The 23,676-nt window shown below is 36.2% G+C and overlaps 1 protein-coding gene across 2 annotated transcripts in view; it reads left to right on the top strand.

Annotated features, from left to right (window-relative positions):
* The window catches only part of TRAPPC12 (trafficking protein particle complex subunit 12), a 164,746-nt gene that overhangs the window by 35,452 nt on the left and 105,618 nt on the right, over positions 1 to 23,676 (top strand). For both annotated transcript variants that reach the window (XM_069108674.1, XM_069108673.1), the window contains exon 3: positions 1,266 to 1,382. In XM_069108674.1, the coding sequence (XP_068964775.1) occupies positions 1,266 to 1,382 (117 nt within the window). The remainder of the gene's footprint in view (positions 1 to 1,265; positions 1,383 to 23,676) is intronic.

Below are 23,676 nucleotides of genomic sequence, written 5' to 3'. Positions count from 1 at the left end.
AAGTTGGAAGCCCACACTTTTGAAAAGGGATGGGATCAAAGTAGAGACTAGAACAAGTGGGAGGTGGGATAGGAGGGAGGGAAATATAGTCAGTCTTTTACAATATATCTGCTGTGTTTTTGTTTTGCATTAGCCATACATGTACAACCTATACTGAACTGCTTATATTCCCAGTAAGGGTGGGTGACAAGGGAGGAAGGGAATGAATCTGGAATTCAAAGTTTTAAAATCAAATACTCAAATATATATATATATATACTTTTATTAATACTATTTTACATGTAATTGGGAAATAAGATATACAGGCACTGGGGCATAGAGATCCACTGGAAAAGTCTAAAGGGGTATGGGAGAAAATATGGGATAGAGCAGATTGGAGGAGGGGATATCCTGTGGGACTGCTATTTTGGGGCGGTGGGTAGAGGAAAATCGGGGAGAAAATTTGTAACTCAATATCTGGCGGAAATGAATGACGTAAATCAGAAGTTAATAAAGCATTTGGAAAAAAAAAAAGATGTAATGTGCTATTCAAAGCCAAAGAAATGGAAGGTGATTTTCCAACTGGAAAGAACTAAAAGAAGGCCTAATGGTAGGAAAATGGCTAATGTGACCTGGACTTTCAAGGTAGGTTACTATTTTGAATATTAGAAATGGCAGCAGGGCACAAATGGAATTTTATGCCATGCTATTTCAAATGTCTCAAATATCTAGTAATATTTTATTCTTGGGAATATCCCATTGAAGAATTAATGAGTTCATAACAACTAAATTTTCAATTAACTTGGAGAATATTTTTAGTTTCAACTTTTGTTTCTAAAATTTTCCTTCACTTGTCTTTCTTGCTACAGCATAGTGAACGTGTTTGAATCATCCTTTAGATCTTTCAGTGCCTTGGGACATAACCATCAATGATTGTTCCACAAAAGGGAGATGGAAATAAGGTGTAGGAAATTAAGCTGAGTGGGTACTGAGACCTGGATTTATTAAAGAAGCTCTTTTTTGGAAAGAATTCCTAACATTCCTGGTGTTTTTGTAACATACTTTTTTTCCTTAAAGTATTGTATAGCGCCCTCACAACCCCTCAAAGGAAATTAAGTTTAGTAAAGGTTCTGATTAATTTCATTTTATATCTCCTACCATCCCCCGCCCCCAAATCCTTTTCATGAATATGAGGAAGCCACATTTTTATTTATTGAAGGTTACAGTTAGTTGAGTTGAACTGACATTTTCCTATATTACTTGCTTTTTTCTTATGAACTTTTAAGGGAGATGCAGTTAAAGATTTGATGCTTCGTTTTCTGGGTGAACAAGCTGCAGCCAAGAGACAAGTTTTGAATGCTAACTCTGTGGAACAGTCTTTTGTTGGATTGAAACAGCTAATTGTAAGTAACACTGTTTGATATACTGCACATCGTTATTTTGTGATATTTTGCTCCACAATATTTTTGAAGCTATTTGAGTTATTCAAAACCATTCATGTAATAGAATTTATATTATTGGTTATTGGTTTTGTTTGAGTATGTTTTGCTGCATGAAGTGTAGTGACAAAGGTATGTATGGTTTGTATATACCCCATTATTTACATGTTGTATCTCCCCAGTTTGGTTTTAAGTTTTTTGAGGGCAGAGACTATTTTTACTTTTCTTTTTATCTCTAGTACTTTTAACAAAGAAATTAGCATATAGCAGTTAATAAATGTTTTTGATTGAATTATCTTGAATATGGTAAAATATTTGGTATTGATGTATATTTGAACATCAATATGGTTTGTGATTATTAGTTTCTATTGGTATTGTAATATATGCAAAAAGAAGAAAAAATATTGCAAGAAAGAAAATAGTTTATAGTTCTCTTGATTTACTAGATCATTGAATAGAAAACATAGGTATTTGATCATAGAAGATAAAGAGGAAAGGAACTGGATCTATAATTTCGTTAGTATTTCCTCCTGGATAAAGAAACTCCCAGCACCAATGCAGGTAGCCAACTTTTCAATTTATAGTCTTAAAGAATTGCCTATAGCACAAAGAGATTAAATTACTTTCCCAGGGTCACAGAGCCAGTATATTTCAAAGCTGGGACTTGGAACCCAAGTTTTCCTAGCAGTGAGGCTGGTTTTCTGCTACCACACTAATTCTCTGTGTACAAGGTACATACTTGAATATTCTAGTTTTTTTTTTAAGTTGTTAGGAAAAACTCAGAAATAGTAAAATTACTATATTTTTCTTTCTTTAAAGCCATTCACTTGGACTAAATTCGTTCTTGTCTGCATGTGGATATGTAGGATGCAAACAGTTTCTCATAAGAAAGGCTCTATTTGTATCAGTTCCAACTTTACCTTGATAAAAGATATATTTATGTGGAATATATGGGAATATCTTATATTCTTGAAAAAAATTAAACATTTTGCATGTTTTTATAATAGGAATTGGAGTTACCTGATCTAAAACTCTTAAAATATATCTTTTATTCTGGCTACTTTTTTAGCCCTCACTATTGGGCCAATCTGAATCAAATTAGTAGTGAGTGTAATTTGTTCATCTTCTTTAATATCTATCACAATGTCTTGTGTGTAATAATCAGGTTGAGTTTGGATGAAGAACCCAATGGTTTTTTATTGTTGAGGAGAGATTTTCCTTTTTCTTAGTTTTTTTGGGGGGAGGGGTTAACCATATCCCCTAGCTTATCTCTCCCTACCTATCCACAGCCCTCAAATTGAGAAAAGAGAAAAATAAATTTTTGTAACAAATATGTATACTCATATTCCCATATCAGCTGTGTCTAAGAATGTATATCTCATTCTGTAATTTGAGTCTATCACTTTTCTATTAGGAAGCAGGTAGCATGCCTCATTAGCAGACCTTTTAGAATCATGGGTTGATCACTGCCTTGATAGAAGTTAAGTTTTTCAAAGTTTACTTCATAGTATTGTTATTGTATAAATAGTTCTCGTTCTTCTCACTTCATTTTGGGTCAGTTCATACAAATCTTCCCAGGTTTCTCTCAAACCATCCCTTTTGAATCATTTCTTATGACACAGTAATATTCCATAATTTGTTTTACCATTCTCTTAGTGATTCCTTTAGCTTCCAGTTATTTGATATAACAAAGACAGCTACTATAAATTTTGTTGTTGTTTAGTCATTTTCAGTTGTGCCTGACTCCTTGTGACTCCTTTTGGGTGTTTTCTTGGCAAAGATACTGGAGTGGTTTGCCATTTTCATCTCTAGCTCATTTGACAGATAAGGAACTGAGGCAAACAGGGTTAAATGACTTGCCTAGGATCACACAACTTGTAAGTGTGTGAGACGAGATTTGAACTCAGATCTTCCTGACTCCAGGGCTTGCACTCTGTCCACTTGTACCACCTAACTACTCCTGCCATAAAACTTTTGTACTTATTCTTCCTTTTCCTCCCTTTTTGATATTTGAGAAGAATTTGATTCCATATGATCTGATAAATGACAAGCTATCACAAACTTACCCCAGCCTGTCATTCCGGCTTCATTGTACATAACTTCCCTTCTTACCGATTGCAGTCTACAGAGCCAAACTGATCTTTGCTCTGTTCCTCTTGTACAGCATTCTATCTCATCTCTCTCTGCTTTTACACTGATGGATTCCCCACCTGGAATGTACTCCCTCCTCACTTCTGCCTTATATAAGCAGGATAGTCAGAGGATTCTGTGAAATCTTTATATGATCCCCTCAGTTACTGGTGTCTTCTCTATCATGCTCTACCCTATATTTAACTACTTGTATTTATTTGTATTCATTCTCACTGTACTTATCCCATATGTACATATGCCCTTGTCGTTTCCCCAGTGAGAATGTAAACTCCTTAAATGTAGGAATTGTTTTATTTATTGTATTTGTATCCCTAGCTCCTAGCACAGTGCCTGACACTTAGTAGGTGTATGTTGACTAATTGATTTAATGGAAGATGTAAGTTAATATCAAGGCTTATTTTTCTTCTTGATTATGTGTTTGATTTAAATAGCATATTGGTCACAGAAGCACATCAAAAATAAAATTATTTAAGAGCTCATGGGGTTAAACATAGTTTATTCAGTGTTCTAATGATAGTTTTTTTTTTCCCCTTAATGTTAATGTCTGGTTTTGTTATTAATGACATTGTGGGAATCAATTTTTTCTTCACACAAATGATTCACAATAAATCCCTAATAAGATGGTACATGGTTTCTCATCTTCATCCCCTTCCCAATTAGAGGTTGAGTACTAGGGACAGTAGTACTAGATTGAGTACTTTCAACACTTGAACCTTTACCCTGGTTTCAGGAAGCTGGCAAAAGATGCTTTATTCTAGACAATAAGTATATAGACTGTTATGGTTTATCAGAAATTAATGACATTTATGTAGCAAAAACCCTTTGATACCCTCTCTACTGTCTCCCCTGCTGGAATTTTTAATTGGGGGAACGAAAACTAATTCTTAAATTTTAAGAGTTATAATCTACTAGTAAATGAAAATAAAATTCTTTCAGTCATTCTTTTGAATAAAAACATCCTCATATTCAGGTGTAGTTTTGTGACCTCTGAGATACCTTTGGAAGAATACTTGGAAACTTTTCAAGGTTTTAGAATATAGTCAGTGACCCATCTGCTTAAGTGAATTGGCTTCCCAGAGCACCTGTGTAATACAGTTTTTACTGATGACTGAGTGCAACTCAAAATGTTGATTTTGATTTACAGACCCCTTTTGAAGCAACATAAGTAGGTGCAACACTTTGGAAATTTTCAGCCAAGGATAATCCTTCCACATATGACTAGAATTGACAAAATATCTCCCTTTTGATTTTACATCTGTTTTCCCCCATTTTAATGTTCTAAATGTAGTGAATTTTACCTCTTCATTCCAATAGCAGCCGCAACCACAAAACTTCCTTTTTCCATCCTCTTTTAGAAGTATTTCCTCCTATCCTTCATCACAAAGCCCATCTCACCACCAATTGCTATGATTTCTTTCTTCCTGACATTTTTTTGGCTCTCCAGATACCTTTGAGAACAGTTTTGAGAAGTGCTGATAGAAATAACATGAACACCAAGTTCATGGTATGTTGTGTTTAGTTCCCATTCTAAGATTGTATATGTGTTATCCTTTGGTGTACGTAGATGACTTGAAATGTATCTCCTTGTAGTCAGTAAGAAGTTGTTTTTCCCATTGTGATAGTGTCTTTTAATCAAGTGCTTCTACTTTTCTGAGTCCCAGATGGAAGATTCAACCCCACTGACCTTGATCACACTAATTCAGGCCTTCTCCATTCCCCTTAGCCAACAGTAATAGTAGCCTAATTGTGAAAGCTTAAGTTGTTTGAATTTAGTGACTGAGTTACATTATTACAAAAGTAAATGATAACAATTTACATTACATTACCACACAAACATTTAAGATATTTTTTATAAAAAAATTAACTCTTTTCTCATGGATCATCTTTTTTGCTAGATCAGATGGCATGCTCTTAACAATAGTGCCTAGATTTGAAGTTTGGAAATACACACACACACACACACACACACACACACACATCTTTTTATCTCCTGGTCTATCTGAAATAAAAATTGTTTGCTGTCAGTCCCTAGAACATAGTTACTTGAATAGGAAATAAAGGTAAGTAGGAATCCTTTTAAAATTCTCTTCCTTTTATTTTTACTCTGATCCAAGTGTGTGTGTGGTTTTTTTGTTTTTGTTTTTGTTTTTGTTTTGCTTTTGGCCTAGAATTAAATTGCTTTTTATCTCAGTCTTTATGGAAAATAAGCTTTAGTACTTTTTTTGTTGCTGTTAGATTTTCCCCTTAATATTATGTGTGTGTATATGTGTGTATCTTTAAATTCCCTAGATAAGTACAGGTATGAAATATTTATATGCATGGAAAAAATCCTTGCCTTTAGGCCCCTCTAAAAATGAAAAATGTGAGCGCAACAATTATATACAAAATTAGCATTAAGGTAGACAAAGGATTTCAACTGAAAAGAGAATCCTACTTATGAAGTTTAGCAGAATCAGGTTAAATTCAACCATGTGCAAAGAGAATCCCAGAGATACCTTACATGAATAAGAGCTTTCCTTAGATCTCATAGGATTACTAGTGATATTACTGCAGTTAAGAGAAGCCCTAGATTTGAGTTATGTGGACTTCTTGAAAAAAATCTTTTGTTCATTTGGGTCTTCCTCTAGGCTCTTCCCCACAAGCCTTTCCCTTGAGCTACAGTAAGATATGGAGAAGCCCTTAGAGAGTTATGCCTTAACAGTAATAGAATCACTAATGAATTCAGACTTATAGTCTCAGTTTTTTATTTCTTATTTCCACAAGTCCGTGACTTTCACTATTAGTAGGAAAAGCAACTATTTGCTTCATTTTTCTCATGCTCTCCTTCTTCCCTTCCATTTGTCTTTCTATTCTCTGTTCCCTCCCACAAAAAATCATTCTCATCAACAATATGTATATATATATATATATATATATATGAATGAAAGGCATTCGTTAAGCACTTACTATGTGCCCTATAAATATTTAGAGGAAAAACAATAGGAGTTTTATGTTATACTTTTTCTTTTCCAGTTGAGGTTTTGATATACATATTGTCATCCTAGAAAAACTCAGACTAACTTGGTGATCAGTAAATAAAGGGAAGCATTTATTCAAGGTCAAGGAGTTAGGGGCAACTTACTGCGCTGTTCAGAAAGAGATACCTGGGGACACACACACATACCCACATAATATGTATTCATATCCATATATATACATATATGAGGCAAATATCGCTGTCATTGTTATAACTTACATGGTAATATTTTTCAAATGATGTTAGGACAGTATCTTCTTTACAACTAAGATTCATTTAGCACTTAAAACTGCTACAAGTGAGAATGAATGAAAAAGCATTTGTTAAGTTCCTCCTGTGTGCCAAGAATTATGGTAAGTACTGATATGAAGCAAAACAGTTCTTAACTTCAAGGACTTATATTCTTGTGTGGGGGGCGGGGGGGGGAATTCATTGAATTTTTTTCCCAATTACATGTGAAAAACTTTTTTTTTGCTTTTTGGTGGGCAGTTGGGGTTAAGTGACTTGCCCAAGGTCACACGGCTAGTTTTTGTGTTAAGTGTCTGAGGTTGGATTTGAACTCAAGTCCTCCTGACTTCAGGGCCCATGCTCTGTTCACTGCGCCACTTAGCTGCCCCTCTTTTTCTCTTCTTTCTTTATTCTACATCTCTTCATAAAATTCTCTTCCTATATTTCTATAAATTCCTCATGGTTAATATTCCTTATGGAAGACCTCAGTTTCCTCTTCTGGAAAATGAAGGAGCTGGATTAAGTGATCTGTCATTCTATTTAATAAGCATGTATACAAATAACTGTGCCACAAATCAGAATTTTTAAGTGCCATAAAATCAGTAAAGATAAGAACTTACATGGTGTTTGACAGTTATGAGACACTGTCAGTTTTTTATCCATAATCTGTGAGAGTAGATAGTACAAAAAACTAACACTCATAAAGATGGTAAAATGACTTTGTAGAATCATAAGACACTGTATTTAAAGGGACCTTAAAGAACATGTTTTTTGTTCCCAACACCCTTTGCTGTATAGATAAGAAAACTGAGATACACAGCTAATACATAACATAACCAAGATGAAAACCCAAGCCTTCTTACCCCATACTAAGGGTTTTTTTTCATGTTAAAGAATGAGAGGAATTTTGATAGGCAGAGATTGAAGGAAGAGCAGTCAAAGTCGGTGGGCAACCTGAAAAAGGCACTGGTATAGGAAATCGTGGAGCCTATTTTGAATACGGTGAGTAAACCAGTTAAGCTTGGTCAAAGATTGAAGAAAAGAAGTAGTAGGACATTAAGTTGGAAAATTAGTACAGTGCCATGCAAAGGAATTTGCATTTTATTCATTAGGTAATGGGTAGATAATGTAGGTTTCTTTTTAAAAGTTAATGACATTATTACAGATATGCTTTAGAAAGGCTAATTTGGCACAGTGGATTGGATAAATTCACGTCAATACTGGAAGTAGAGAAATCAGTTTCAGGTAAGGCAGTTAAAAACATGTACACAGACAAGAGGACCAAACCTAATACTTAATGGGGAGTGGGGAACGGGGAGGAAGAGAAGGCAATTAAAGAGACAGAGAAGGGCCAAGGTTGAAGGATGAAATCTGTGCAGTTGTAGTATTGTGGAAGCCAAAGGAAGAAAAAGTTTCAAAGATAGTTTATCAGTATAGAAGATGAGTACTGATAAAAGAGAACAAGATTTGTGGTGAGGACTGAAGGCAGACTGTCTGTATTAAGTCTCACTGGGTGGTAAAGAATTGAAAGCAGTGATTATAAAATATAACTTGAGAAGTTTGTTAGTGAACGAAATGACAAGAATGAAAGGTTGCAGGCATCAGCTAGGTTGAGAGATTTTTTTAAGAGGATATGAGGAAATGAGGATGTTGTTGGTCAAAAGATTCTTACTAAACTAAATTGTAGGAAGAAGGAGGAAAAACCTATGGACAGGAATAAATAAAATGTACCAGAAAGATGGAATAATTGATGAACTAAGATCCTGAAGGATATTGAAAGAGGAGAAAAACAAAGGTATAGGTAAAAGATTTAGTCTCAGAAAGGAGAAAAAGGAACATTGCTAACATCCCTAAGACTAGAGAGGAAAGATGTATGCCCTGTCAAGATTTTGTAATCCAACAATTCAACTTGACATCTCCAAGAGTGTATTACATCTAAGACATCATCAGATCAGAGGTAGAAGGGACCTTAAAGGTCATCTAGTCCAACCCCCTCCTTTTACATGTAAGGAAACTGAAGCCCAGAGAAGCCATGCCTTGTCCATGGTCGTACACAGCAAAGTTTTGAACCCAGGTCCTTTGATTCCAAAGCCAATGCCCTTTTTACTGATGCCTTTTGAGATGACTGCCTCTGATTATAACTAAAAAGCATTCTTGTATATTTTAACTTTATACAGTATTGCTTTCTGTATCTGCTGGAATAGTTTTTGCTATTGCATTTACTCACTGATAAGTGCTTCAATTTAAGATTTGTAAAAGTAAAATCATATAGCTGTTTTTATAGCGTTTATATAGCGCTTTAAGGTTTACAAAGTATTTTGTATACTCTCTCATTTGCTTCTGACAAGCAATCTTGTGAAGTAGATGCTGTTATTTTCAGTATTTTACAAATGAGGAAATTAAGACACCAGAGAGATCCAAGTGGCCCCCAAAATCACCCCTTGAAGGCTGATTGCTTAGAGTTGCCTATAATCCATATAGGAACATTTCCATCCTTATACAGAAGAAGCCACATAGAGAAAGTCATCCCCTAAAGTATAACAGTTCTACCACCCTCTCTGAGTGTTGTTCCCAAATGAAATCAACCAAAATTGTGTTGATAGTTTAACCAAAAGTTTACACTCAAATGTTTCTCTATTCAGTCACTAGAATTACAAACAGAAATGTAAGTAGAGCCCCACCTTTAAATGAAAAGAATTTTTGCATCATTAGACCTCAATTATCCAAGCTAAGAGAAGGGAATATTAGCATGAGGGCTACAGAAAAGAAGATAATCTGTCTGAGCCTTGGGTATTGGGACAGCATTTTCCAAGCACCAAAAACAGAATTGAAATTGCCACAAAGCAAGGGAGACTGGAGTAAATCCAACCTTTTTGTTTAACCCTTTTGGCTCTTCTTACTTTGTATTATTTACCAAAAAAGAAAAAATTGTTAGGGAGGCAAACTATGTGATTTCTTTTTCACTCCAATTGTTTGTCAAACACAAGAAAGCAAACATATGGGACCTTGATAAAAGTAACTTGGTGGGTTTACTGTTGTCAATCTCATAACATGTTGATGGCCAGAGCCAAACTGAGCAGGCTAGAGGCAGGTGAGTAAAAAATCAAACAGAAGTTTAATTTCGTAGTGAGGGAAACAGCTTGCAAACAAAGTCCTTCTTTCTAAGAATGGGGACTCACCTGCTTGTGGCAGGGGTAGGGTTTTTAAGTATGAAAACTACAAACGACTGAACCACAACACAGTCATTCTTGGGTCTTGAGTAAACAGTCTCCAAGACCGCAACTGGACCACAACAAACAGTCTCCAAGTCATTAAGGTCATTGAGCCTTGTGGTTGTTCAGCAGCCTTGTGGTTGGGCACAGAAGCAGGGGTAGTATGGCTGGGAACAGTAGTAGGGCACCTGGTTGGGTTCACTTGATGGTTACAGGTACAAGGTATTGTTGGCAGTTAACAAGTACAGGGGATTGTTGTTATGCCAAACTCAGGGCACAGTTTGCTTGCTGGGTTTGTTGCACCAATGTAGTACCCACAGCAGCTACTATGAATATGCAAGCGTATTCCCAGATTTGAGTCGCAAGATATAACAGACTCTCTTTCTTGAAGATGAAAGCAAGACATTTATTCAAACACCAGTAAGCCAAATCCATCATAGTAACAAAGAAGTTTATACACAGTGCCAACACAGGGAGCACCAACACCCCAAGCATTCTTTTCAAGACAAAACCCGCACATGTCACCAATGCCGGGAACATAAACATCCCCAAGTCTACACTCTTTTAGGCCTCCCCATAAAACAAGTTCCCCCGGGGCAAAAATCCTCCCTCTCACTCATGCTAGCTGCTCTCCTCTGCCGGCCTGCTGCTCCCTCTCTCTCCCCCACCTCTGTGTCTCTGACTTCCTGCTCTACAGGTTTGGCAAGCTTCTCCCACCATGGGCTCCATGTGATTACATAGGCCTATTATGGGGCAGGGAAGATTTTCAAATTCCCTTACCATTACAGGATCTTAGCTCTGGAAAACAGGGTGTCTCCTAATAGTATCTTGACACTGTGAAGAAAGCCTTCTTATGGAAAATGTTGATAAGGAAAATAAGTTATTTATAGGATATATGAAAGGGGAAAGGTAAAGTGTTCAGATCTGTAATCAAGCCTCTCCCTTACTTAACAAATAATTAGGTTCAAGAATTCAAGTATAAGCTGTGTCATAGTGAATGGACTTAATTGTTCTTCCTTGCTTGCCTATGAGGATGTGTGTGTGTGTGTATAAGTGAGTGTGTGTATGTATAAGTTTTTTTTTTTTTTCATTTAAAGGTGATGCTGTGCCTTCGAAATACACTTAACACTCAATTAAAAACTCTTTTAAACAATTGCCAGGTTGTTAGTGTGAACTTTAAGGTACTTTAGAAATTCCAGAGGCTTTACTGGAAATTAATTTATAAATTAAAATCCTCCGTTAAATAGGTCCTTTTGGTACAGTAAATCCAATCCAGAATAGACCAACCTTACACTAAAAAGAATTATAAGGTATATCTGTTCACATAGTATGACAGTCAAATAAGGAAAGCATTGTGTGTATTGTTAGAGTCTTCATTGCCTAATTACTACATATGACTTGTATATCAAATTTGTAGTATGCAAGTAAAATATAAATATGCATTATGATTTATAACAACAGTTACTTATTTTAAAATATTAGTGAAAAATTAAAATTTAATACAGTGTTTTAATTCTTTCTATGAATTGCGTTTAATACATATAGCTAGATTGATTGAATTTTTCTTACAAAATAATTCTAAAATCTTTCCCAAAGTTGAAAATCTTAGGACATGGGTGGTAAAAGTTATAAATGCATAAAAATAAAGATCTTTGTATGATTAAATTAAAAATAACAAAATTATGATTAGATAATTGGAGTATTTTTGGTGGACTAGTTTGAATTTTAAAATTACTCTGTAATAAATCACTGTAAATAATAGGATGGCTGTATTTTTGTTTTCTTCATTTTAAATTTGTGAGTAAAAAATTATACATACAATACTTAATGATTATATGTGATTACTCAGTCAACAAAAGCATTTATTAAGAACCCAGTATGTGACAGGTGCTATGCCAGATACTAGAAATACACTTTGCCCATGAAGCCCATTTCTCTGATTGTTCCATTGCATTGCTCTCAGAAATTTAGTTGGTTTTTGGTTTTTTGTTTTTTTAGTAAGATGCCAAGACCATCCATGTCTTTATTCCTCTTTGAACTCCACTCTGGTTTCTCCAAACTTTTTTCCTCTGTCACAGCAACCTTCTTACCCTGAAAGTTCACTCTGCCCCAGCTTTCTCACTCTAGAAGTACATTTTCCCTCTGGTACCCCTTTCTCTGGTTGATCAGTTCCTTCCAGAACTTCCGTTTTAAGGAAAGTGCCATGACCAGCCATATCTTCATTCCTCTGATCTCTATTTCTCCCACCCCCCCAAGGGTCATAGCTTATGTAGCGAGAAAGGACATTTTAATTGCTTTAATGGTATTGCAGAATTAATGATTCTCTTTCAGTCTTAAAAAAAAAAAAGAGGCAAGTACATATCCTTCAGTGAATAGTATTAGAAACCTATTTCATGTATTTTAGACATTATATACTTGTACCACACTTCATTTTTAAAAGTAGTTCCTATATTTTTTCATAGTATTTTCATTTAAAATAAATCGAATGTTCTCTCAAGTCAAAATAACTTTTAACAGAGCTCTCCAGATCACTTACAGTAATTAGTTAATATTTAATTATATAACACCTTTCTTCCAAACTGCTTAAGGGCTCTAGATCTATATTTCAAATTTCACAAGTAACTGTTATGGTGAATATTCCTAAGCATCTGATATTGAAAATTAGTAAAGGTGTGACAGAATAAGAGGACATCAGTAAGAAAGACAGAGAGCAGCAAAAACAGAAACTCAAGAACAAAAAACAGGAAAATGAAAGAAGTGATACAGAGAAAATGTATAAATAGAAATTTAAGTAACAAAAAGCTTATGTTTTTAAAACTGACTTTCACAAGTGATTGGGATTTCTGATAGCCCTTTAAGAAGGGACGGTATAAGGTTTGGGAGTACCATTGCCCATGAGTTGTTTCATTCTAGCCTCATATCCAGCTTCCTTTTTCTCCACTAAATGTTACTTGATGTAAAGGCTGAAGAATGAAGTTTCTAGGAATCTCTGACTTTACCACTTACTATATTACAAATGAGATCATCAGATAGTGAACACTAACTCCAGATTAAATATTATAAATGATTATTGGATTTTAAAATATCAATCAAAAGTGTAAACATTTATAGTGATATAAATAAGTATAATAGTAGAACCCATTTACTCCAGAAGTTCAGAAAAATTAACTCCTTTGTCAAAGTGCAATAGGAATAGGCCTTTCTAAGAAATGAATTTATCATCTCTGGGAACTTATATAAAGACTTCTCAAAGGCTATTGTGAAAAATGGGTACCAATTAAGAACTTGAGTTTCACCTGACACTTCTTCAGATGAAGTGGATATTTTCATTTTGATAAAAGCAGTTAGTGCTTTCCTTTTATGTGTATTAAAAGTGCCAAATATACAGTAACACTGACATGCCTGTGTTTTGGATACTCTAAGCCTTAGCCAACAGTGTCTTCTGAATTTTCACAATTATGTAGACTTTCAGAATCATGTTAGAGTGTAGAGGACTTTAAAAAACCTACCCACTTATTTTTTTTTTTAAAGCAATTGGGGTTAAGTAACTTGCTCAAGGTTACACAGCCAGATATTTCTGGGTGTGGTGCTAAGTATGGGAACCCAGATTTGATCCCCAGGTCATCCCAACACTGGGGCCGGTGCTCATACTCGCTGAGCCACCTGGCTGCCCCTAAGCAATTGGGGTTAAGTAACTTGCTCAAGGTTACACGGCCAGGTGTTGCTGGGTGGGTGCTAAGTGTCTGAGCCCGGGATTCGATCTCCAGGGCATCCTGACACTGGAGCCGGTGCTCTTACTCGCTGTGCTACCTGGCCGCCCCCCTACGCACTTATTTTACCAATATGGGAACTGTTATTTGTATTTATTTTAAACTTTGTTTTGCTTAAGCTTAAATCACAAACCAAATACTGCTTTTATTATTTCCTTTAGACATAACCAAGTCCATATCATCTTATTTCCTGAAAGGTCAATAGGAAAGTGATGAAATAAAATGATCTTCCCTTATCATTGACTATAGGTATTACAAGATCCCTTTGGAATTCTATCTCCTTATTAGGCCCTTTTTAGATATTGTATGAGCAGTTGGTTTTCTTTTTTTAATTTGTATTCTCCCTCTAGAAGGAAACCTTCAAACCTAATATTTTGTGATCTGAACAGCCTCTGTCCTTTTAAAATGGTTTAGTTTGGGTTATTATTTATGATGTCCCTACTGAGCAGCGTATGGATAGAAAGGAAGGAAGGATATATATCAATCTTTTTCTTGGGTTTCTTTGTTTTCAGTGTTACAAGCAAAGACAATGTCAGGCATATCGTAAAGGTGATTTTGTCAAAATCATTGGAACCATCGTCTTTTCAAATTTGTTACATTTGAGAAATAGAGAAACAAATTAAAACTATTTTGTTCTATTATTAATGCCCTTTGGGAATCAGCATTTACCCTTTGACCTATACAAAATACCAGTTACAAAAGCAGGTACTGATACTCTGATCATTTTCTTAATTAGAAAATGTTTCCTTATCTAGGTAGACTTCACCATTTACTTTTTGTTGATGTGAATTAGAAGGGTTCTGTTAATTTTGTTATGATTTCTATAACAAATCATAGAAGTATTTTTAATTCAAAAGAAATCTTTTTTTTTTTTTTCCTGCTGACCCACATGGTCACCAGAGCTTAAAGAAATTTGCTTCTGAAAGCAATGTTTTTCTTAGTGAACCGTAAGACTCCTAAGCTTATCTTACCTACACCTTCCAACTTCAGACTGTTAAAAGAGGGAAATTTAAGTTACTCAAATGAACAGAAAGGAAACTACATCATAGAAATAAAAATTTAGGAAGTACTTTTAGGTGTTTGTATGCTTTTACTATTGTGTGCAGTGATTCAAAAGAAAGTACATTTACTTGTCAGCCTCTGCTACTTTTCTACTGAGCATGTCTTCTAGTAGATTACCCCAGTAAAGTGTAAGGAATTAGAGGTCCCTATTTAATCTCTTTGGTGCTAGAATTTTCAAAGGAAGGTATTTGTCCCAGGAGAGAAATTATGTTATAGTGGAATGAGTGTTGGACTAGAAAAGAAGCAAGAGACTTTGATTCTGGTCTCAACCTCTAACTAGATGAATTAACTAACTTTGGCCTCAGTTTTCTCATCTGTAAAAATGACAAGGTAAGGCTACATGGTTTATAAATTTTCTGCCAGATCTAAAGCTTGTGACTATGATTAGCTACTCTAAAATTCAGTGACTCAAGTTGTTTCCAGGAATTAGGCTAGTTTAAAGTATAAATTTAGTTTTAAATGACTACATTCCAGCTATAGTCTAATCAATATTAATCAGATGGGAAATTGCATAGCTTAACACTGGCACATTTAATCAACAATGGCAATTATACAAGTAAATATTTTGTATTCTGGCATCCATGAAAAAATGATATTGTGGGACACTGTAATATGAGAATAAAGATTTTCTGCATACAAGTTATAGAGGAAGGCAAATCACAAATTTCTTTTTAGGTTTTATATTTAATAAAAATGAATAATTAAGATGATAGTTTCCTGCTTTGTTTTTAATAGTATGATGATCAAGTCTGAAATCTAAATACATCTTAGCATGTGAAAGCTAAGAAGAACTAGAAACGTTTAGAATCTGTTTTATTAGTATTAACCACTTATAAAGCACTTTATATTTGCAAAGTGCTAGGGTATAATTTTCTATATTTATGTGTATTATTAGGAATATTTCTAAAAGTTGGTTTAACATACTTATCAAAACAGAAAAATCAAGGGCCATTTTTTTCCTAGTTTTATGTTTCTTTACCCAAATAAGCTTGTTTTTAAAGCTTGTAAAGTAGATAAGTTGAATTTTCTGAGATCTTCACAAGAATTTAGTAAATGCCCACTGTGTTCAAGGAACTATGGTATATGCTGGGGATAAAAAGGTCAAAACAAAATCATCTGTGCCCTTAAAGAGCATAGAGTCTACTGAATATATCAGTTCACAACTCCACCAACAACAGTTAGGGTGCCTGGCTTCCCAAAGACCTTCCAACATTGCTGAGCAGAGAGAGTTTATATTTTATCCTTAAGGCAATAGGAAGCCAATAGAAGTGATTGAGTAAGAAAATCACATGGTCCCTGTTCTCAAAGAGCTCATTTGAGGGAAGTAAAATACATAGGAGAGTTCAGCTTCAGGATGAATAGATAGGCCAGTGTTCTTTAGGATATAGAAGTAGTCAGTCAACAAACATATAATTTGTATGTGCTAAATCCTGAGGATACAAAGAAAGATCAAAAACATGGTCCTTGTCCTCAGGATGTTCAGAATCAAGTAGAAAACATACAAACAACTATGTACACACGAGGGGTATGTGTGTGTGTGTGCACATGTGTGTCTGTGTGTGTGAAAAAAATAGATAATCTCAGAGAAAAGGTACTGGCAATGGGGGGAGTATAAGTACCTCTTGCAGAATGTTGGATTTAATCTGAGTCTTTCGGGAAGCCAGGAGACAGAAGTAAGGAGGAAGAACATTCCTGGAATGGGAAAGATAATGAGTTCTGTTATGGACATAATGAACTTGGAGTGCCTGTGACACAAACATTTCCATTTCCTAATGGGAATGTTCGGTGGGCAGTTTGTGATGTTGGACTTGAAGCTCAACAGAATAATTGAGGCTAGATATATAGATCTAGAAGTCATCAGCATAGAAATACTATGTGAACTAATGAGAGTGGATGATACCTCCGAGTGAGTATAGAAAGACAAGAGAAGAGGGCTTTTGGATATACACATATTTAGAGGCAGCTGGTGGCACAATGGATAGAGTGCTAGTACTAGAGTCAGGAAGACCAGAATTAAAATCTAATCCCAGATACTTACTAGCTTATGTGACCCTGGGCAAGTCACTTGACTTCTGTGGGCCTTACTTTCCTTAATTATAGAATGGATGTGATAGTATCTGCTTAACAGAGTTGTTTTAAGGGCCAAATGAAATAATATTTGTAAAAATTGCTTTTAAATCTGCCTTCTTTCCTTTCCACTCTGGATGCAACTCACTGTTTCAGTGTCTGTCCAAAATTAAATAGCAATAATAATAATAAATTACATAAAATATTGATTGACTAAACTCGGTGAATTACTCATTCCATTAGATGTCTGTCTAGATAATAGATCTTACAACTAGAAGAGATCTTAGAATATATAGTACAACCATCTAATTTTACAGATGAGGAAACTGAGGTTTTTGGAAGCTAAAATGATTTGCTTAAGATATTCTTTGTCCATTTGTTTTTCTTGGGTGGATTGTTAGTGGTCATGGATCTGACTGAAAAGACCTTCCAATATGAGTCTTAATACCATCTGTACTGCAAGATCCACAAAGAAAGCAGTATCTAGATGACCTCATCAACTATAAAGAATCCCTCCTCCATCCTACACAACTTGTCCTATGCCAATTGACAAGCATCCTTGTTTTATAGTGATAATCATATGATTATTGAATAGCTATCTCTGTGATTGTATCTATAACAGAATTTTGTATGATATTAATACATGTGTATTACACACTTTATTGGGTGAAATCTTTCAAGGTTACATTTTGCTGTACTAGATCAAATATTTTAAAATAACCATTAAACAGTAAATTCAAGGAAATCTTATATTTCTATATTTTTAAGTGAACTATGCAACTAAAGATGTGATCTACTGTAAAAAACAGTTTGTAAAAGCCATCCTATTCCCTTTTCATTTTTTAATCTTATTTAACATACCCAAAACTGTATTCATTATTTTTTACCCCTAAACCCTCCTCTCTTCCAAACTTCCCAATTTCTATCAAAGGCACCATCATCTTTCCAATCACCTAGTTTTCTAGCTCCGGAATTGTTCTTAGTTCATTACTCTAACTTTACAAAGATAATCAGTTACTGAGTTTTGTTGTTTCTACCTTTTGTGATAGTAATGGAATATAAAGATTCCCCTGTATTGGCTTGGTTTTCAAATTGATTGTGTTAAAACCCAGAGCTTGTTAATCCCACCTGTGGGATGGACTTGTTGATGTGAAAAGAGAGTCCTGAACTGGGAGGAGCTGGTGACATAGATTTGGAGAGACAAGAGAGAGGCAGAAGAACTTTTTGGCAGCACCTTGTGGAGGCAGAGAGAGACTGAGAGGATTGCTGAGGGCCACTTTGAATCGCCCTGGACTTTTGAGACTTGCCCCCGGAGCTGCCAAGGACTGAGGAGACATGGCTGTTTTGCTGGTACTTTGTCTGTCTGTTTTGATGTTGTTTTGCCAGATTTGTCCATTTGTGAAAGACAGTCCTGTTGTTGAAGAAGTCCTGGAACCTGGCTGCTGGTTAAGAGATCCTGAGACTGTCCTGCAGACAGAGAGTGAATACTGTCCACTGGTGAAGGACAGTGCTGTTGTTGCAGGGGTCTGGGAACCTTTCTGTTGGTTCAGAGCTACTGAGACTGTCCTGCAGACAGAGAGTGAATACTGTCCACTGGTAAAGGACAGTGCTGTTGTTGCAGGGGTCTGGAGACTGTCCTGCAGACAGAATGAATACTGTCCACTGGTGAAGGACAGTGCTGTTGTTGCGGGGGTCTGGGAAACTTTCTGTTGGTTCAGAAGCCCTGAAGAAGGATTTTCTTGTTGTATGTTTACAGAAATTCTGGGAGAGGGTTTTGCTAATGTTTTCAGGGGTTCTAGGACTGTTCTACAGACAGAGGATGAATTAATGAAGGGACTGGCAATGTATCTTGTGGCCTTGCTAAGCCTTGTCTCCCCAGGAACTAAGATTGCTGAGAACTTGCCTCATGTCAAGATGAAGAAAAGACCTCCATTTGGGTATTAAGTGCTGTGCTTAAACTTGATATAACTCTGGGGTAGATTCAGTTGTGATCCACGGGTGGGGAACTTTTGACCTTTTTGTGCTCTGTGGTTGAACAAATGAATGTACTTTACTTATGTTTGGAAACTAATCTCCATTTGAGAAGAGGGGCTTTGTGGTGGACTAAATGAAGGTACAGCCTAGGGGTGGAGTAGTATTTAGAACAGGGACTTTGTAATTGATTGAATGATTGGAAGGTCCTGGGGTGGGGTATTATTTAATCACACTTAGTAAATGCTTTATTTTGAATGATGTCATATTTTGATCTTCTCTGTTCTTGATTTGTCACTGAATAAAATGGAGAGCACCTATGCTGGTATTCTGAATCTTGGGAAGTTGCCTTTCCTTGACATTACATTATACCTTTATATCCCCTCTCATGTCCAACTCCTATCTACTCATATAGCACTCCCCTTAATTTAGGCCCTGATCACCTCTGGCATAGATTATTATGAGAGACTCCTAACTGATCTCCCTACCTCAAATCTCTCCCCTGTCCAGTCTATTTGACACACTACTCCCAAAGTAATTTTCCTTAGATATGACTGTGTTACTCCTTTATGCAACTCTAGTGATTTCTTATTACCTCTAGAATCAAATGGTAAGTCCTTTATTTAATTTCATTGTTGTTCATAACCCTAGTTTCATCTTTTCTTTCCATCCTCTTTGGATATTACTCTCCCTCCTGCACTCTGTAATCTGCCCAAATTGGTCTTCTCTCTAGTCCTCACACAAAACTCCATTTTTTGTCTCCATGCATTTGCACTGGATAGCCCCCATTCCTGAAATGTATTTCTTCCTTAATCTGCCTCATAGAGTCCCATCTCTCTTTTACATGAAACTCAGCCGCTGTCTGCACTGTAATGCCTTTCCTGATTGCTCTTACTGCTTGTGCCCACTTTCGCTTTCTCCCAAACTACTTTGTATATATTTGTATTCTCTTCCTTGTATATGGTACTCATCAGTGTTACAGGCTGCAAGGAAGTCCAGAAGGATATGAGGAGTAAGAAAAGGCCTTTAGATTTGGCATTTGAAATATCATTAGTAACTTTGGACATAGTAGTTTTAGTTGCATGTTGAGGTAGGGAGATCATTCTACAGAGAATTAAGAGACTGAGAGGAAAGAAAGTAGAAGCACTGATTATAAATGGCCGTAAGGAATTCAGGGAGGAAAGCTAAAGGATATTAGCTAGTGGGGATGAAAGGATCAAATGATGGTTTTTTGAGGATGGAGGAGACATAAGCATGTTTGTAGGAAGTAGGGAAGTAGTCATACAGGAAAGAGGTGAAAGATAAGTGAGAGAGTAGGTGTGATAATGGAGGAGGCAGTCTGCTCCAGAAGATGGGAAGTGTAAGAAGACAGGAAAGGTTTGGGTTCTTGAAGGACTTTCAATGACAAATAAAGGATTCTGTATTTGACTTTGACATTAATAAGAAGCTGCTGAAATTTGGGGGGAGGGTGGGAAGATGACTTGATCAGACCTGTGCTTTAGGAAAATAACTTTGGCAGATGCTAGATAAAAGAAGCATTCAACTATGTTGAACAGTTTGCTTTCTTTATCTTGGACAGCATCCACTGCCACCAAAATACCTTCGAAACCACACCTTTTTCACTGTGGTAGGATCTGTCAGAGCTTTTATATAGTCATTTTGAAACCTGAAGAATCACTTTCATGTCAAAAGACATCAGAATAAGTTTTTTGTTGAGATATATGATAATGTAGTATATAGAAATATGCAATATGTACAAAATAAGTGATAATGACAATGCATACTATAGAAATTCAGAGAAAGTTGAGTGATATGTAGACTAAGATAGTTTGGAAGTTTTAAAGATGGTTTTAAAAGTGGTAGTTTTAAAGGTGGGACTTGAGCTTGCTTTGGAGGGTGGGTAGGATTTGGATAGGCAGACAGAAAGCCTTCCAGAAGAGTTGCATTAGCAGAGGTACAAAAGTAGGAATATATATAACATGCATGGGTGCCAATGTGTAATTTTGTCTGAAATGGAAGGTTTGTGTTAAAGAATCATAGAAAGAAACTACCTTTTACTTGAACATTCATGAATTATCTTAAAGAGGTTTTTCTAGGTTCTTTGACAAAGTTGAGCCATTTTGATGTGAGAAAAATTTGATATTGAAATAGTGATATATATTTCATAAACTGTTCTGACTTTTGCTAATTTCACTCTACAATTCTTAAATAATTATATAACACTACAGAAAATAACTTCAGTTGTACTCTCCAGAGGAATCTTCCTATCAAGAGTGACTCAGTACCTCATTTAATTGTATTATTAGATGAAAAATAATAAACTAAAAAAAATAACAAGGAAAATGAATAGGTTTTCATGGTATTTAAAATACTCAGTTTTTGGTAGACTACTTCCATTAAAGTGTTAACCTCTGGTAGGTGAGTTCTTGCTCTTGTAGAAGAGGTGGGGGAGGGGAGCAGGGGAAGGGAGAGAGAGGGAGAAAAGGAGGGAGGAAGGGAGGGATAGAGAAACATTGAAACTGGAACAGAACAGAGAATATTCACAAGACTTGTATAAACAATGTACCAACCTCTCTATATTTCCAAAGAAAACTTAATTTTCTTTATAATAGTGAAAGGACATAACTATTTTTTTTTTTTGGCTTTTGGAAGGCAGTTGGGGTTAATTAACTTGCCCAAGGATACAGGGCTAGTTTTGTGTGTGTGTGTGTGTGTGTGTGTGGGTGTTAAGTGACTGAGGCCAGAACTGAACTTGGGTCCTCCTGACTCTGGGGCCGGCGCTTTACTCCACCTAGCTGCCCCAGGACATAACTATTTACTAAATAAAATCAGGGGCATTTTTTTTCCCAGAAGAAGGATTTTATATTATTGTTTTTCTTTAACTATCTCTATATTATGAACAGTATTGTCACTTCTTGTGATAATTCTCCACAAATGTGCCAAGAGAGAATAGTGCAGACAGTGCCCATTTGAGCACAAGAAAAGGATGAGAAATTTTAAGTTCTAAATTTAGAGGTTTCCGGTCAAGATGGTGGAGTAGAAACAGGACTAACACGCAGCTCCGGCTCCCACTTCCTCCAATTCATGTAAAAAATAACTCTAGACAAACTTTGGAGCTACAGAACCCACAAAATGACACAGAGAAGCTAACTTCCCGCTGAGGAGAGGCCAGCAGGAAGTGGCCGGGGCAGTGCTCAGGGAGCCGAACCCAGCGCCCGCAGGAGCCAAAGGTTTGAGCCTCAGGGTGGCCTGACCAGCTGCCAGCTAGAGGGACTTAAGATCACTAGCAACTGGGATGGTTTACAGAATTATCAACACTTAGATGCTAAGGACAAAGTGAGAGGTCAGTGCAGTGTGGACTTTGGGACCTGGGAATTAAGGAGTGCGATCTGGCCTTTGCCCCCGGGGAGAGAAGCAGCTGAGGCTCTACGGCCGTGCAGCTGCCCACCATGTGACTGCTTCAGAGCTCCTGGTCTGCAGATTGTAGGGGGACCAAGCAACCAGTCTGAGGGGTAATCGCTCTTGCTTTAACCTGCTTGGATCTGGATCACAGTCTAGGGTGGAGGTCCTGGGGTGAATGAACAGTTTTCCAGAGCATGTGGAGGCTTCAGAAAGGGCACCCAAGTAATACCTCCAGCAACTGAGAAAACCCCAGCATTTGGGATAAAGCTCCACTTCTTGGTAACAGAGTTTTACTGTGGCAAAAAGCTCAAAAGTCAAGTAATTGAGTGGCAACATGAGCAAGCAAAGGAAGCAAAGCAAACAGAGAAATCCAACTTTTTACACTCCTATTTTGGGGACAAAAAGTATCAAAGCATGGAAGAGGAGGAAGACAGCAAAGTCAGAACTCCTGCACCAAAAGCTTCCAAGAAAAATATGAGCTGGTTACAGGCCATAGAGGAGCTTAAAAAGGATTTTGAAAATCACATAAGAGAAGTAGAGGAAAAATTGGGAAGAGAAATGAGAATGATGCAAGAAAATTATGAAAAGAGAGTCAACAATCTGACTGAAGAAAATAACACCTTAAAAAATAGACTAACTCAGATGGCAAAAGAGGCTCAAAAAGTCAATGAGGAGAAGAATGCCTTAAAAAGCCAAATTTGGCAGATGGAAAAAGAATCTCAAAAGCTCACTGAAGAAAATCATTCCTTCAGAATTAGATTGGAGCAAAGGGAAGCTAGTGACTTTATGAGAAATCAAGATACTATTAAACAGATCCAAACAAATGAAAAAATAGAAGGCATTGTGAAATATCTCATTGGAAAAAAACACTGACCTGGAAAATAGATCCAGGAGAGATCATTTAAAAATTATTGGACTACCTGAAAGCCATGATCAAAAAAAGAACCTAGAAAACTCCTAGGAATATTATTGCCAGGTTCCAGAGTTCCCAGATCAAGGAGAAAAGATTACAAGCAGCCAAGAAGAAACAATTTCAATATTGTGGAAACACAATCAGGATAACTCGGGTCCTGGCAGCTTCTGCACTGAGGGATTGAAGGGCTTGAAAGATGATATTCTGGAGGTCAAAGGAGCTGGGATTAAAACCAAGAATCACCTACCCAGCAAAACTGAGTATCATGTTTCAGGGGAAAATGTGGTCATTCAGTGGAATAGAGGACTTTCAAGCATTCTTGCTGAAAAAACCAGAGTTGCATAGAAAATTTGACATTCAGATGCAAGAAGTTAGAGAAGCATGAGAAGGTAAACAGAGAAAAGAAATCATAAGGAACTTATCAAAGTTGAACGACTTATATTCCTACATGGAAAAACGATAATTG

Source organism: Petaurus breviceps, unplaced genomic scaffold (genome assembly GCF_028583685.1).
Source record: "Petaurus breviceps papuanus isolate PSGF00001 unplaced genomic scaffold, PetGlider_PUasm1.0 90418, whole genome shotgun sequence".
Taxonomy (NCBI): domain Eukaryota; kingdom Metazoa; phylum Chordata; class Mammalia; order Diprotodontia; family Petauridae; genus Petaurus; species Petaurus breviceps.
Note: the sequence above shows the minus strand (reverse complement) of the source record. Positions and strands in the feature narration are given on the sequence as shown.